Source organism: Cryptococcus neoformans, chromosome 12 (genome assembly GCF_000149385.1).
Source record: "Cryptococcus neoformans var. neoformans B-3501A chromosome 12, whole genome shotgun sequence".
Classification (NCBI taxonomy): Eukaryota; Fungi; Basidiomycota; class Tremellomycetes; order Tremellales; family Cryptococcaceae; genus Cryptococcus; species Cryptococcus deneoformans.
In genome coordinates this window covers 706,090-721,564 of record NC_009188.1, presented here as the reverse complement: position 1 = coordinate 721,564, position 15,475 = coordinate 706,090, and the positions used below count along the sequence as shown (strand labels likewise).

The 15,475-nt window shown below is 51.9% G+C and overlaps 3 protein-coding genes across 3 annotated transcripts; 2 read left to right on the top strand and 1 right to left on the bottom strand.

Moving 5' to 3' along the window:
* Positions 1–792: 792 nt before the first annotated feature.
* On the top strand, positions 793–6,451 carry CNBL2360 (hypothetical protein; the record flags this gene model as incomplete). The annotated part of the gene is made up of 10 exons (XM_767276.1): positions 793–846; positions 954–1,867; positions 1,920–4,783; positions 4,842–5,138; positions 5,195–5,392; positions 5,452–5,514; positions 5,580–5,639; positions 5,702–5,962; positions 6,014–6,274; positions 6,351–6,451. The coding sequence occupies 10 exons, from the start codon at positions 793–795 to the stop codon at positions 6,449–6,451; spliced, it is 5,073 nt and encodes a 1,690-aa protein (XP_772369.1).
* A 569-nt stretch (positions 6,452–7,020) lies between these two features.
* On the top strand, positions 7,021–10,006 carry CNBL2350 (hypothetical protein; the record flags this gene model as incomplete). The annotated part of the gene is made up of 7 exons (XM_767275.1): positions 7,021–7,070; positions 7,108–7,645; positions 7,708–7,889; positions 8,105–8,866; positions 8,976–9,079; positions 9,147–9,476; positions 9,543–10,006. 7 exons carry the CDS (start codon positions 7,021–7,023, stop codon positions 10,004–10,006), a joined length of 2,430 nt encoding a protein of 809 aa, XP_772368.1.
* A 191-nt stretch (positions 10,007–10,197) lies between these two features.
* CNBL2340 (hypothetical protein) lies at positions 10,198–15,215 on the bottom strand (the record flags this gene model as incomplete). Its single annotated transcript, XM_767274.1, has 6 exons — positions 10,198–10,716; positions 10,795–13,275; positions 13,438–13,744; positions 13,808–14,090; positions 14,141–15,072; positions 15,130–15,215. 6 exons carry the CDS (start codon positions 15,213–15,215, stop codon positions 10,198–10,200), a joined length of 4,608 nt encoding a protein of 1,535 aa, XP_772367.1.
* Between the last annotated feature and the right edge of the window lie 260 nt (positions 15,216–15,475).

Genomic DNA, 15,475 nt, shown 5'->3' with positions numbered 1-15,475 from the left:
AGTTCGGAGTTAGGGGTTGATTGATAGGGAAAAATTGTAGCGATCATGTAGGTCATGGGAAGAAGGTAAAAGATTAAAATGATGGAAGATCTTGTTTTCTGCCCAGAGTTAGTCACCCGTGAGCCCTCTCGCTCTGGCCACAATATAGTTGTAAATATTTCCATTGGCAGTAACAGTCTCCAACGAACTCTAATAGTGTAGTAACGCCGCGGAAGTCATCAAGTTCGAGAAGAATATTTGATACCAGGCAGTATCGATCGATGTATGCATCCCTTTCCACATGGGTAATAGGAACTGCCGAGCCGAACCGTTGCATAGCACATGCATAGCCCCGGAGCTTGAGAAAATGCCAAGCTCAAAACTGGACGAAGCGAAGGAAAAGAGTGAGATCTCTTTGCTTTAACATGTGTGGTTCCAAGGATTAATTTTTTTGGTTCCACAAAAAAACGAATAAGATGTCGTAATGAAGAATTTAAGCTATCCGTCACCATTTAGTTTCGGTGTTCATATTTATTTACGATTTCGTCATCCGGCGACTCTCCTGTTACATACGCGGTCCAATAATCCCTTCTTGCCCATATAATAGCAAATCCTCGTACTTTCTTCTCTTCATCCCATCCAATCGCTTCAAGCCCCGGTTTTCGCTGCCTACCTTCACCATTCCTCTTGGTGTACAGCTCGACGTCCCAGTCGCATATCAGCTCGCTGCTGGACCAGGGTGGTGAAGTCGGCCACATTCGATCATATCAGGGGTGTTGTTCAAAAAAAAGGAAGAGAAAAACCTTTCTGGCCATGATTTTAGGAACCGATATCGACCTGTCGTCTATACCAACGGCGTTTCTCGAGGTGTGTATCTCGGTCCCTTGCGAGTACACGATGAAAGCTGACCATGAGAACGCGTTCCCCGTCACCTTCCAAATTTGTTCTGGCTTGTCTTTTGGACGACCATCTAGGCTTATCCTTTCCCAGCGGTTGTGATCGTGATCGATTCCTCTCTCCGCCCAAGACCGCCGCTCCATTCCAGAGACACAGATGTGACCGTTCGGCAAACTGATGGCCAAATATCACCCCTTGCGAGTCCTCCAGTGCAACAGTTCGCGTCAGCACCCGTGGCGTGGGGGAATCAGCGATGGAATGAATTGACTCAGGGGAAAACAATTGCAGAGTGCGTGGATGTGATTTCACAGAACAAGTTGCAAACTTGGGTGGAAGGTGACATTGGCGAAAAGTCGGAGAGTTTTACGCTGGACATGAAGTTGCCGGAAGGCGTAACTCTTCATCTGGCAAAGACGATATTGCCATTAAGTCCACCGTCCGCCTCTCAATCGTTTTGCATCCTTACATCGCAATATATCAATAAGCCGGAAAGCTTCACCCCATCAATCTCATCCAGTGATGTTCTTTTCTCTCCTCTACCGCGATTTTCCCAGACTTTTTCTCGGTCATCTTCTTTTTCGTCCAACCCTAGAAGGTCGATTGATGTCCCTGCTTCATTACCGGGACACCGGGGTTCTGCTACATCAACAAGTAGCAACCTGCGCTCTTCGGTCGATTTGACCTCCCCTAATTCTGAATACTCTCCACCAAGCCGTGAACAAAGCACGTACTTCACCCATCGCTTCGCGGTCAGAGAAGAACGGCCCTCAGTAAGGCGGAGACGGTCACCGCCAAACTCGTTTAAGAGATCAAAACCCCCTGAGAGCCATGCTCAGGACTGCTGGGACTTGGTAGAGAACTTCGACTGGTCAAAAACAGCATTAGGGCCGAGAGAACAGTGGATGGATGCGTTAGATCCTGTTCTGGCAATCACTTTTGAATCTAGGACGGCAGATTGCGCCTGGCTAGGGCCTGATCTAGAGCTAGTTTAGTGAGATACTATCTGTCTTGCAAGAATAATGGTGGCTGACTTTTACGATCAGTAATAAGGCGTATCAAGAGCTGATTGACCATCCCAGTGCTTTTGGAAAACCTGCACGACAAGTCTGGGCTACCAATTGGGACTACTTGGAACCCCTGGTCAAACGATGTCTCAGTGGGACCCCGGTCTACAAAGACAATGACCCCCTTTTCTGGCGTCGATACGGCAATGGTCGACTTCTGGAACATTATCACACTTGGCGATATGTACCGATAACAGGCAAAGATGGCTCAGTGCTTGGTATCTTCAACCAGTCAATTGAGGTCACCGACTCGGTACTGCTAGAGAGGCGAATGGGCACGACCAGAGAACTATTGGAACACATGTCGTTTATTCGCACAACGGAGGACTTTTTCAGCTCGATTGCCGACGTCTTTAGTCAAAATCCTACCGACATACCGTTCGCACTTTGTTACCGGGTCCGACAAGTTGACACCGATGGCACATTTGTCCATTTGGACGTCTCTCTTCAGTCTTCCGTCGGCGTACCCGAAGGCCACCCGTCTGCTCCAGATCAAATTCCTATCAGCTTCTTTAATGGCAACCCTTACCCTAGCAATGTCGAGCGATCATTTTCTCCCGCTTTCTCAATCGTTTCAATTCACTCTTCGAGCAGTCATCGGGTCTGTCACGTCTCTGAAGACACTACACAGTGGCCCATCGCCAAAGCCCTACAAAGGCGACAATGTGTCATCATCGAAGAATGTTCGCAATTAATAGAAGGATATCCTATCCGCCGCTGGGATGAGCTTCCATTCTCAGCCATTGTCGTGCCCATATGCTCTGAGGGATCTCCCGAAATTCCTGACGCCGTCGTTATCCTTGGTCTCAACGTCCGACGTTGTTTTGACCATGAATACGATTCCTGGATTCACTCTATTCGATCACAACTATCTTCGGCCCTTGTGACGGTCAAGGCGCGTGAAGCTGAACAGAAGATGGTTGAGGAAAACGCACGTATGGAGAAAGCAAAAGTCGCCTGGTTCAGAGGAGCCGCACACGACCTTCGCAGTCCACTAACTCTTGTCGCTGGACCGCTTGCCGATGTGCTTGACTCGGATCTGAGCCCCAATCAGCGCACATCTTTAACGGTTGCGCAACGCAATCTTGATCGGCTAGTGCGCTTGGTCAACGCCCTCATGGATTTCTCGAGGGTGGAAGCTGGACGGATGGAAGGACGGTTTGTTCCTACGAACTTGAGTCAATTCATAACACAGCTCGCAGCTCTTTTCAAGCCTGCAGTAGAAAGACTGGGGTTAGAATACGTACTTGATGTCCAGCCAAGAGAAGAGCTTGTTTTCGTCGATCCTGTTCTGTTTGAGACCGTGGTATCAAACCTTATTGGCAATGCGCTCAAATACACTGAAACGGGCTGTATCACTGTTCGGGTGAAATACACGGATTACGCAGAGGTCTCCGTCATCGATACCGGTGTGGGTATACCGAAAAACGAGTTGGCATTGGTGACCGAGTGGTTCCACAGGGCGAGTACTGCCATTCATTCGGGAACTCAGGGAACCGGATTGGGACTGGCGTTGGCCAAGGAGTTGCTCAAGTTGCACAAAGGAGAATTGCTTGTTGAGTCTCAAACCGCCAATGAGTCAGGAGGTCCTCATGGGTCCATTTTTACCGCGAGAGTTCCTCTTGATTTCAAGCCCTCACCATCGGCTCATATCATTCCGTCCGTCGAGTCTCCCAAGACGTTTGGTAAATACAGTCAAGTCGTTGCAAACGAAGCCATGCGCTGGGTCGGTGACTCGGACGACTTTAGTGAGGCGTGCGACATGTCGAGCGGTACCGGAGGCTCAAGTGCTAGTAATGGCTCTGGAAACACGACCGCCTTCGGGCCCAAGTTTGCAGATGCCTTTTTGTTTGACAGGAACGACGTCGTGCTTATTGTGGAAGACAATGCCGACATGCGTGAATACATACGGCAGCTTTTCACCCCTTACTGTACTGTAGTTGAAGCTTGCAACGGTGAACAGGCTTACAGTATGGCTACCCAAAACCCTCCCAACCTCATTTTGTCGGACGTGCTCATGTCCAAATTATCCGGTACGGAGCTGTTACAAAAGATCAGATCTCATCCTGACACTCGCATTGTGCCTATGGTCCTTATTTCGGCTATTGCTGGTGATGAGTCTAGGGTTGAGGCTCTGCTAAACGGCGCTGATGACTATCTTGCCAAGCCTTTCAAACCCAAGGAACTCATCGCGCGCGTTCACCTCCACATGCAAGTTGGCAAGAAACGTGCTAAACTTGAAGCGCTATACGCCCAGCGTGAAACGGAGCTGACAGCTCTATCTGACTATTGTCCGATCGGCATCTTCCGGGGAGACAAATATGGCCATATTGTTTATGCCAACGCAGCTTGGCGTGCGCAGAGCGGTCTTTTGGTGGGTGATCCCAACGATTGGGCATCTTATGTGCACCCGGAATCGAAAGCGCAGCTCTTGGAAGAATGGAATCAGTGGCTGAGGGGGGACTTGAAGGAGTTCCGAGCGGCTTGGAGATGGTCTAATGGTATTCCTGTCAGGAGCATCTTGGTCCGATTAGATCATGTCAAGGAAGGGTTTTCTGGGTTAATTGGGTGCGTGGTGGATGTGTCTCATGAAGAGAGACGATTAATCGAAGCCGAGGAAAGAAGAAAAGAAGCGGAAGAGAGTAAACATCAGCAAGAGCTCCTTATTGACTTGACAAGTCATGAAATTAGGACGCCGGTGTCAGCAATCCTACAGTGCTCAGATCTTGTTAAAGAGAATCTTGTAGCTCTGAAGGACCAGTTGAGAGGAGCGGGACCAAAGGGCTTTGTGCCGACTCCAGAACTGCTGGCTGATCTTGAGCAGGATGTGGAAGCTTTGGAAAGTAACTCGCCATCTCCTATCGAACTAATTTCTAAACTGACAGTGATTCTTTTTTGAAGGTATTTATCAATGCGGTCTTGTGCAGGAACGTATTGCCGGAGACGTTCTTTCGCTGGCCCGTATCCAACTCGATATGCTTAGTTTGCACGACATTGACGTCAACTTGCGCCGAGAAGGCAGGAAAGTTTCGTCCATCTTTGCATCGGAAGCCAAGATGAAGGACATTGACCTCCGATTGGAATTTGGCCCTACTATCGAGCAGTCCAAAGTACTAGCCATCAAGACGGATCCGGTGAGATTAGGCCAGGTGGTAACGAACCTTATTTCCAACGCCATTCGGTTCACATCTTCCAGTGGTGAGTTTTATCCAACCCATATTGTGCTACAATGGTACTGACCTGTATTCCACTAGCTGTCCGAAAGATCACCATCCAATACGACGTGTCGTTTGTCCCTCCTGCTGATGACTCGTGCGCCGTCCCTTCGTCTGGCGTGCCCGACATCCTTCCTGCAAAAGAAAATACTCCTCTATGGCTGTTTGTCAGCGTTACCGATTCTGGACCTGGTATGACAGAGCAAGAGTTATCTGTCTTGTTCCAAAGGTTTGCTCGTAAGTGCTGAGCCCATTTCTCTTTGTTGAAGTTTACGTTGACGAGTCTTGATTTCAAGAGGGCAATAAGATGATTCATACAAAGTATGGCGGAAGCGGTTTGGGGCTGTTCATCTGTCGAAGTGAGTGACTGGAGGAAACTTTTTTTTTTCCAGGGGGGGATACATGACGCTGAAACCGTCTATAGAGATTACAGAGCTTCTTGGCGGTCGTATTGAAGTGCTTAGCCAACTCGGGCACGGTAGTGGTGAGTTTTCGTCTGCTTTGTTATCCATTGTATACCGCTGAATCAAATGCCTTTTTCCCAAGTTTTCCGATTCTTCATCAAAACGCGCGCTGTCGCCCCCCCTTCCGCCATCGCTGCTCTCGTGGAATCCTCTCCTCTCAAACCGATATCCGCCACTTCTCCTTCTTCCTCGTTAGCCATGAGCCGATCATCTTCTCGAAGTACAAACGTCACCACGCCCATAGAGGGTAGCGGGACTGAACACGTGTTGATTGTGGAAGATAACCTAATCAATCAGACTGTCCTGAAACGACAACTCATCAAGGCGGGTCTATCGTGCAACGGTGAGTCGTCCATCCCCACCTTCTGTGATTCCCGCACTTACCTTGGAATAGTCGCGAGTAACGGCCTTGAGGCTCTCAATATCATCCGTGAAACCCATCGGCAACACCGACGGGGTGGGCCGAACCGTAAAAGGCTATTTGACGTGGTATTGATGGATCTCGAGATGCCGGTGATGGATGGTATCACCGCCGTACAGGAGATACGAGGATCCGAAGCCGCGGGGACGTTGGGAAGGAATATGGTGATTGCTCTCACGGGGAATGCTAGACAAGGACAAATTGATCATGCCTTGGCTTCTGGGTTTGACGACGGTGAGTCGGAAATACTGGTTTTATTTGTGCCCGGAGGGCGATGTGGATTATGGACTATTCTGACATTTGAGTGTAGTCGTCATCAAACCATATATCCTGGTGGATTTGTTGAAAAAGATCAAATTTATGAAAGTTAGAAGGTTGGAGTTGGAAACTGCGAAAGCTCAAGAAGAGTGAGAGCTGAAAGGGTGAAGCAGGAGGGAGTGCGGGGTGCAAAAAAAGGAGTTTTTTTTTTGGGTATTGAAACTGTTTCTTTAATGGACGAGAAGGGTTCCCGTCTTGGGTTTTGGTTTCGGTACGCAGGGCTCTCAAAGCTCTGTTTTGTTGTAGCGGTAGTTACAGGATATCACATTTATGTTTCGAGTATAATATATAACGGTCAAGGTTAGTTCTCGGAAGGCATAATTAGTAGCATTTATCTATCGGTTAGTTTCTGCATGTCATTTTTTATTTCCCTGAGTCGCCAAGGAGAGCGATGATGCCTCCGGCCCAGAGCTCCTGGCGATATAGAAGAAGTGTTTGAGAGCGGTTTCAGTGTCTGCGAGTGCGGCGTGGTCGGTGTCTGAGGATGCATGGGCGGCTGCGAATGCGACGGCTGCTGCGATGAAGGATCCTGCAGCGGTGACGAGCAGCATGATCCCTGGCGAGCGGAACATGGCGACTGCGCATTTGCCCGTATGCAATATAATTAATACATAATCAGCCCTCGCTTTTCTCTTCCGTCATTACTACTCGTCCACTCCACAATGGCATCTCCAGCTCCCCAAGGCGACCAGCGGGATCTCCCCCCTCCATGGTAAGTTGTCCTCCAACAGCGCAGCTCACTCCCCAAGGATCAGACAGTTCGATCCCAGCTACCAGACATACTTTTACGTCAACCCGACCACAAACCCGCCCACCACTTCCTGGACCCACCCCGGCCTTGCAGAGGGACAAGTCCATCCGGAGCAGGCACAGGCCATCCACGAGGCTGGGCAGACAGGGGGCGACAACCAGGGAGAGGCTGCAAAGTTCCTGAACTCGGGAAGCGTGGCCGATCCTGCGACCGGGAGCTACAACCAGCCAGGCGAGATCCAGGGTGCTGGCGGGCAGACTCCCGAGGCTGGCGAGCGGGGATTGGGCAGCATGGTGAGCGGCCTGATGGGCAAGACGAACAACAACAACGTATGTGTCTACGATCCATGGACGGGTGCGCAGAGCTCATGTACGTCTCCGCAGCAATATGGCTACAACCAGCAGCAGTACCCGCAGCAGTACCCGCAACAGCAGCAGCAGCAATCTGGCGGTAGCAAGTTTGGGTTCGGGACGGGGATGGTCGCGGGCGGCGCTGCGTTGCTCGCCGGAAAGCTGATCTCCAACGTCGTCGGCGGGGTAAGTCGGGCGGTGTGATTGACGCTGGAGTCGGAGCTGACGAATGCGACGTTGACGTGCAGCGCCACAACTCATCGGGCGGCGGCATGTTCGGCGGGGGAGGAGGCTACAGCCACAACATGGGTCCCCCTCCCTTCATGGGCGGTGGGCACCATGGCGGGCACGGCGGGCACCACGGCGGCGGCGGGATGTTTGGCGGCGGCGGCGGCGGCCCCGGTGGCTTTGGCGGTGGTCCCGGGCGATGGTGAGCTGTAGCATAGTATGGTAGATGCATATGCATGTAGCGAATTCGTAGATACCTGGCGCATGTATCCCGTCGTCGCTCCCGCTGTCTCCGACGCCATCATCCACGCCGCCGTCGACGTCTGTTCCGCGTTCCGCATCATCTCTGTTTCCATCTACTCTTTATACTGCCATAGACTCATTCATTCATTTGTCCATACATTCACTCCCACTCAGCAGCCACCACCCACCCTCGGCCGCCATGACAGAATCCGCAGGCCACTCCAGTCCACCCATGTCCCCCGGCACCCAGCCTGCCGCCCAGCCGCCCGTCACCCTCAAACTCAAACACTCGATGGCCGACCGCGCCAACTACTCTTCGTCTGAAGAGGAAGAGGAAGGAGAAGAAGAACAACTGGCAGAAGACAGACTTTCTACATCTCCACCACCTAAAAGGAAAAAGCTCTCTTCCACACCTACCAATTCATCCGCAGCGTCAAAGGGAAAACAGAGCATAAAACTTACTCTTGGACCTCAACATGCCCATCTACAACAGCCTTCCTCGTCCTCATCGGCTTCTGCGGGCTCTGCGGCGAATCAGGGCAAGAAAAGTTATGACTGGCTACAGCCCTCTGCAGCTGGTGCTTCGCACAGCGGACCTCCCGAACGTGAGCGTGAACGCGAGCGGAGCGCACTCTCACCTGGTGACCTCCCCAGCGCACTCTCACCGGGAGACCTTCCCATCCCATCTGTCTCTGTCGCCTCTGCCGCCTCGGGCTCGTCGACGAAAAGCCTAGGCATGTCGCCCGCTGAAGAAGCGATTGGTGGTCTCCTCGATGAGTCTGTTGATGACAACACCAGCACCAACGACAACGGTGATCCGTCTACTCTGAAAAAGGAAAATCAAAGTGCACCGAAAGCGAAGCGGAGCCATCATAAGAAGAAGGCATCTGATGCACCCCCCGGGCCTGGAAGGAATTGGAAGAAGGGCATGAAAAAGTGGGTCTATACATCATCCCCCCTCTGTTTCTCCCTCCCCAATCCCCTCGGTCTGCCATCGTGCAAAGGAAAATATTCAAGAGCTGACACCATTATCCTGTTGGTATAGGGCCGCACCAGGAGCACCAGGGGTCAAGCTTGAGAATGAGGGCACCCCGGCAAGTACGCCTGCGTTTTCAGCCATCAGCCGTGAAACCTCGCCGGATCCTCTCGGTGAGTTTTCTCCTCTTCAAAACGCACGCCAAAAGTTGCATTTTACTAAACGAAAATGTCGCAAAAGGCCTTCCCTCCCCACGCCTCGCCCCCGACACCCAAAGTATGACTATAACTCCGGCTCCCGTTCCACTCCCTTCAGCTTCCTGCCCCCCGTCCCCGCCCTTCATCCCGGCCGACCCCACCACCCTCGGCTTCCCCGTTTTCTCCCACCCCATCGTCCCTCCCAAAATCCATCTCGGCACATTCCCAAAAGTCACTTCCTTTTTCGCACCCATCAACGGAGGCGATTCCGGGCCCTTTCCGAGAAAAGAAAAAGTTAGGAGCTGGACGTTTCAGGAAAAGGGGATTGTAGGTGTTGGCGGGGGTGTGATGAAGTATAAATCTTGGGCAAGAGGTCTGTTTCCTCATTTTATCTTCCGCTGTCGATTGACCACACGTTTACTAATTTGACCATATGCAGGCCCAACATCTGAACTCGAACGAGCACTTCAAGAAGAAAAAGACGCGCAGACGCCACAACGGCAACCGAAAGCAGCCAAAGGCACCAACGCAACATCCACCCCTGCACCTCAGACCGGTGCTGACCCCACTGCATCTGCATCTGCATCCTCCACCCCCGCCCCTCCCAACGCTGCAAACGCAGCAGATATCACCACCGTCAATGACGACCGCCCGAACGTGAGTAGGGCAGACTCGTTTGATATGAGTATGAATGCCAGTCCTGGTCCTCCGGGCGATGATGAGAGTGAGAATGGAAGCGAGATTGCGGGTCCGACGAGTACACCCCCTGCAGGTGGGAAGAAGAAGATGGGAAGCGCTCCTGCGAAGAAGAAGGGGAAGACGCCAAAGTCGAAACTGGCACAGGAAATTGTCATCAGGGAGGATAATGAAGGCGCACCGGTTGAACAGGCGATTGCAGAGTAATTTTCTGGTTGGATGATAATCTCTGTAACACGACACTTATAGATTACGATGCATAGTTGTACAAACAGGTGGATGTGGGCACACACGTAATGAAACCAAAAAAAAAAAAAAGAGTGCCGTTTTACATTATTATTATCGTTGGCAGGGGAGGGTGGGGTGGGGCGCGAACGGGCAATTGCCCCTCGAGATCATCAGCCTCTCCTCCTCGCAATCGCAATAACCAAATCCCTATCCCATCCAATCTTCCATTCTGCCAATCTTCTAAGCTCTCGCCAAGGTCCTGCACCTTGAATATCCGGCAGTGTTCCCGACAGGGACGATGGCTGGTAAATCACGTAATCTGCGTCGCTAAGAAGGGAACGCAAGAACGAACCAACGAGGAAACAAACGATACAGGCAATGATTAACCCAGGCAACGAAGTTACAGGGCGCAAGATTCCCGTCAGCTCCCTTGCCTGGGCGGTTTCTGCCACCTTGACAGCTGAAAGTGGACCATTCCCTGATGATCCAGTCTGGAGAACTGGCGCTCCGTCTGGCTGCGTTGCTACAGCAGAGGCAAGCGGCGGTGATGATTGGGGTTTGACAGGACTACCCGGGGCGGTACTTGGCGTGGAGGTGCTGAAACGTGGGAGACGAGAGTATCGCCAGAAATTATAGGTGTATCGCGGCTGCTCGACAAGAGCCGGTCGAGGTACAGGTGATAAGACCGGCTACGTCAAAATGTTAGTATTTTTTTTATTTAAAACAAGCCATCCCCTCCGTATGTGGATAAAAAGTAAGCTATTCACCTGAATCTCGACAGTTTTTCCACCCTCGGCTCCATCTCCTCCCTCTTCCTTCTTTTCCTCCACACTTGCCACCTTCACTCCTTCCTTTAAAAATTCCTGTCGAACTCCTAACGGCTTGTTCAACCCCCTCACGCCCTTCATTCCTCCACCACCATCGATCTCATTTCCTGTGGCCAAGGGCAAACTGACAATTTGGGGTAGATTCTGTCTCGTCGCGTCCCGTAAGCCTTGATGCTTGCCGCGCTTTTCATCCTGAACCGCAATCTCTTCCCCCTGATAGATATAGCTTGCTCTCTCAAGATCATTCTTGTCCTTTCCTTCGCCTTCAGTCCCAGCCCCAGCCCCCGTCTGCAAGCTTTCCGTTTCAGAAGAGGTTTTCAACTTTAGCTGAACCACTGCTCCGTCATTGATCAAATCCAACAGCCAACGAGGTCTGGGCAATGGAGTCCCAGGACCGGTGAGTGGATCATTGATAGGAGTGTCATAACCAGACGTCGGCAGAGTGACTCGTAGCAAGTGGCGAGCAGGAGAAGAAGGATCAAGGGAAGCTGTCTGGAGGACCGAAGGTGCAAGAGAAATGATGGTGGGTTTAAAAGGTAAATCAGTAGTTAATGAAGGAAGAGTCAAGGGTAAGGTACCGATGCTTGCTGCATCACGGGCACCCTCCAAAACCGCTGGAGTACTATCGATCAACGTCCCAGCTGGAGAGCCCAGCGAGAGTGAGGAATGCAGAGCGACAGGTAAAGATACCGCAGTGAGCTCGATTATACACCTGTTTGTCACCGCGCGACTCCCAACTTCAACCTCCATAACCACCAAATCCTTTTTCCCCTTCCTGATCTCCTCGCCCAAGTCAATGACTGTGGATCTGCTATTGACGCTCGTGCGAGAGTCGTTATGCTTCAGGGTCGGACTGAGAGTCTCGCTTCTAGAGAAAGATGGGGTCGCAGCGGCTGAAGGGTGGATGGTCACAGTGAGAGAGTATTCGGAATCGTCATTGATCTCTTGAACTCCTAGCCTTGCCTCGTCGACAGTCCTCAAGCCCCAAATAATCTTTTTGCCAACGACTCTGTCCTTCTCCTCGGGTGCCAGTACCGCCATATCCGGGTCCCTTGCTCTAGAAGGTGGGCCTTCATTCTTCAGAAGGCCCTCGATAGCAAGTAGACTCCGAGGAAGCGACGAATTGAGCATGTTATTCACCGACAGAGGCATGCTGCAAGAATAATCAACGCTGGCGATGTACATACATCGAGTGGAAGGGATGGCATACTGCTCATGCGAGTATGGATCGATGGTTTCGAATATCCAGCCTTCAAGGATAATGTTACCTGGCGGAAGACTTGTAGGATTGTACTTTGACGGGTCAAGGTTCGTTATCGATGCATCGAAATTGGAGGTGCGTGCATGGAAGATGGTGGACAATGGAGTTTGAGGACCGTGGATGGATGGTGACGCGGGAGGAGGATCTGCCATTCTCGCTACGATGCTTGCTACCAGTAGACTTCTTCCCCGGAAGGGAAACGTGGTATGCGCCACCACGTGTGCAGTCTTGATGCCGTGCCCATACTCTTCCAACACCACAGGTTTTTCAAACCGCTCGTTCGCTTTTAAACTCGACGCTGCTGAACTCACTTCCTCGGCGGTGAATCCCTCGATAATCCGACCAGCTCGGAAGACGGGGAACGTCTCGGACACGTGGGGTACCACCTTTTTCTCAATCTTGAGACCATCTCGATCAGAGACAGGTAACCATCCTTCGGGGGTGGTAGATTCTCCATCACGATCCGCATGCATCCTCGTCAACTGTCTCAGCGCATTGACAGCCGCTTCCACTGGCGACAGCCCGACTTGGGGTAAAGGCGATGCCGTGGGGATGGGTACAAGCGCCGAACGTGTCGTCTCTGTCGCAAAGTTGTACCATTTTGAAAACGGCATGGCCACTTTTGTAAACGTCGAAGAAGCTGATCCAAGACCCGGTGATACCGCTGACGATATCTGGGAGGAGAAAGTCGCGGACGCGGTGGTCATGTCCATACTGGATTTTTTACGTACAGTCAGACCTGGAGGCTGGTCCAGCGGTGCTCTCGTCGGTCGAGCTCGTTTTTGCTTTTTGAGCAGTTGCACCTTGGCCTCTGGTAAATCTTCAACGTCCACTTTAATCTTGCTCCCGTTGACTGTGACGTATGTTTTTGAACTGGAAGTTGGCGCGCCTCTTCTGACGGTGATGACCACTTTCCCGTTACTCTTGAGCAAAGCGGGGTCATGCTCTATAGTCAACCATAAACCCCCTCCATTAGGCGAGAGTCTGTGTCTTTTGAGAGCGGAGATGGATTGTTGGGGCGGATCGATCACAATGGCAAATGAGGAAGACCATTGATCAGCATCGCATCGAATCTCACACTCTACAGTTTCCTTTGACCCCTCCGTGCTGACCGATCGTAAAGAACTCTCATCGCTACCGGATTCACCACCACCGCCGCCCTTGAGGTTCATCAGCAAAGGCGGAGAGGACGGGAATGACGTGGCGATACTGGATGATGCAGAACGCCTCGCTTTCGCAGGCTGGTATTCAAACCTAAACGTCTCCGACTCCACATCGTATCGCGAAGCAAGGGATTTAGCTCCACCCAGCCGGGTACACACGGGAGGGCCACCATGCTTGATGGCAAATTCTCCTATACCTGCCAATGTTCCGAGCATGACTTGCGGTATACTTCCCTTACCTGACCATCCCCTAGGGTCCGACTGCTCCAGAAGGGTGACCTGCGTGGTATTGGGTGATAGGGATTCGATTGACCATCCCTGGAGATCGATCTGGGTACGGATGACTGTGGGATCGGTAGATGGAGGGATGCAAGGGAAAAGGGTGGTGTCGTCGATCGAGAATCCAAACAGATGGACGGAAGAAGGAGATTTGTAAGTTGTTCGGAGCATGACAGAGTCACGCGCGCTACAGCCCAAAAACCCCGTGAGCACATATACTACCCTTCCCCCCCCAAAAACGAGTACTTACGATACAGGCCAGGCAGCTTTCGACTGCATATGCCATATATCCGTCAGTTCATTGACGTCCTCTACCAAAGACGCTTCCTCGTGAGTCTTATCCCATACCGGTCGCGCTCCTGGAGTAGCAATCACCGCAAAGAGATCCCATATCCCTACACCGACAAAGACAGCTTCCGCGCGGTAGACGACGAGCGTTTTATCTATGGAATCAAGTTGATGAATCGCGACTCCCCTAGAGTCTAGTACCGGCTTCCATTTGGGTTCGGGTTCTTGTAACAAGGATGTAAAATCTTTTGAAAGTGTCAGATTAGTATTATTATTGATTTTTGATTTCACTCACAGATATAGTTCCGTTTCACCAAGCTCGATATTCCCTTTTGAACTACTTCTTCCCTCTCATCATTCCGTTCCTCTTGCTTGTCGACCGTGGTACTGATCGTCCTCAGGGAGACGCCCGTCATGCTGGCAGTGTCCTCTAATAACGGTCTTTTGGGCCCTTGGCCTGTTTCGTCTGTGGGTTGCATACGCTCAATAGTGATGGGGATACCATTGATGCGCACTCCTGCTGTCGATCCCGTGGTTTGTTCAATCGACATGTTTACACGCACAAGCTCTTCGCCGGGCTCCAACGGTGAATGGGCGAACCGGAGGATGAGTCTCTTGGGTGCGCGAGCGTTCGGGTCAACGGTTGGAGCTTGACCGACAAACGAAGTCCAGAATGTCGAGGGCGTATCCTTGCCTGACTGTGTTTTCACGGTGATCTGTATGTCCCAGCTCTGCGTTGAAGACAGACCAAACTCTACTTGCCGTCTGAGACTTTCTGTCTCTGCGTTTTCTGCCCCATTGTTGACGATTGCGTAATGGACACCAAGAGTGACGCGGGACGTGTCGTACGATACTGAGCCTATGGAGATGTCTGGACCATAGCCCAGAAGCACGGGAACACGATCACTCTTGTCTCGGATATAGTCGACCAGTCCTACAATCAAGGAGGGAAGATGTTGTGGAACGCCTCCGCCGACGGCCCAAGTTCCTTTCGGATTCCAGCTCCAGAAGCAGGATATACGGGCTTTGCCGTCCGGTATGTTGTCGGCAGATGAAGATGAGGGGAGCTGGATGCACCACGCAAGAAGGGAAACGTGGGCACGGACATAGGGTGGAGACGGCCGAAGGTAGGATGGCTCGTGGCGAGACCGAGGGAGAGAGGTGGAGATGTCTATGATGGTATGGGAATCGACGAGCGTCTTGGATATTGTCACTGTGTCGCGGGGACTGTTGCGATATCAGCGTGTGTCGGGCCTGTGGAGAAACAAGCTGGTGTAAACTGACCTTGACGGCCACCCGAGTCTGTAGTTCGTCTTGGTCACCCTCGTGTGGGCATCCAGCAGGTCCAGCGTGACAGCCTCTTCGACCATACGGTCCCCTTCGGAAAGTCTGATAAGTTTGTGATGCAAAAAGCGGGAAAACTCACATAGCGGCCTCGTTTCCGGTGTAGCGAGGCATCCTCTAAAGGTGTCCACACTTATGTCGCTTCCACAGTCGACGTCTACTGTCGCACGGTAGACGTCGCCGTGCTTTGCGCTCCGCCTGTGGACGGCGACATCTGCCGCGGCAAGCTTCGCGAGGCCTGCTGTGTGTCTGGCGTGTTTCTGGGCGGGCTGTGGGAGGGCGACGG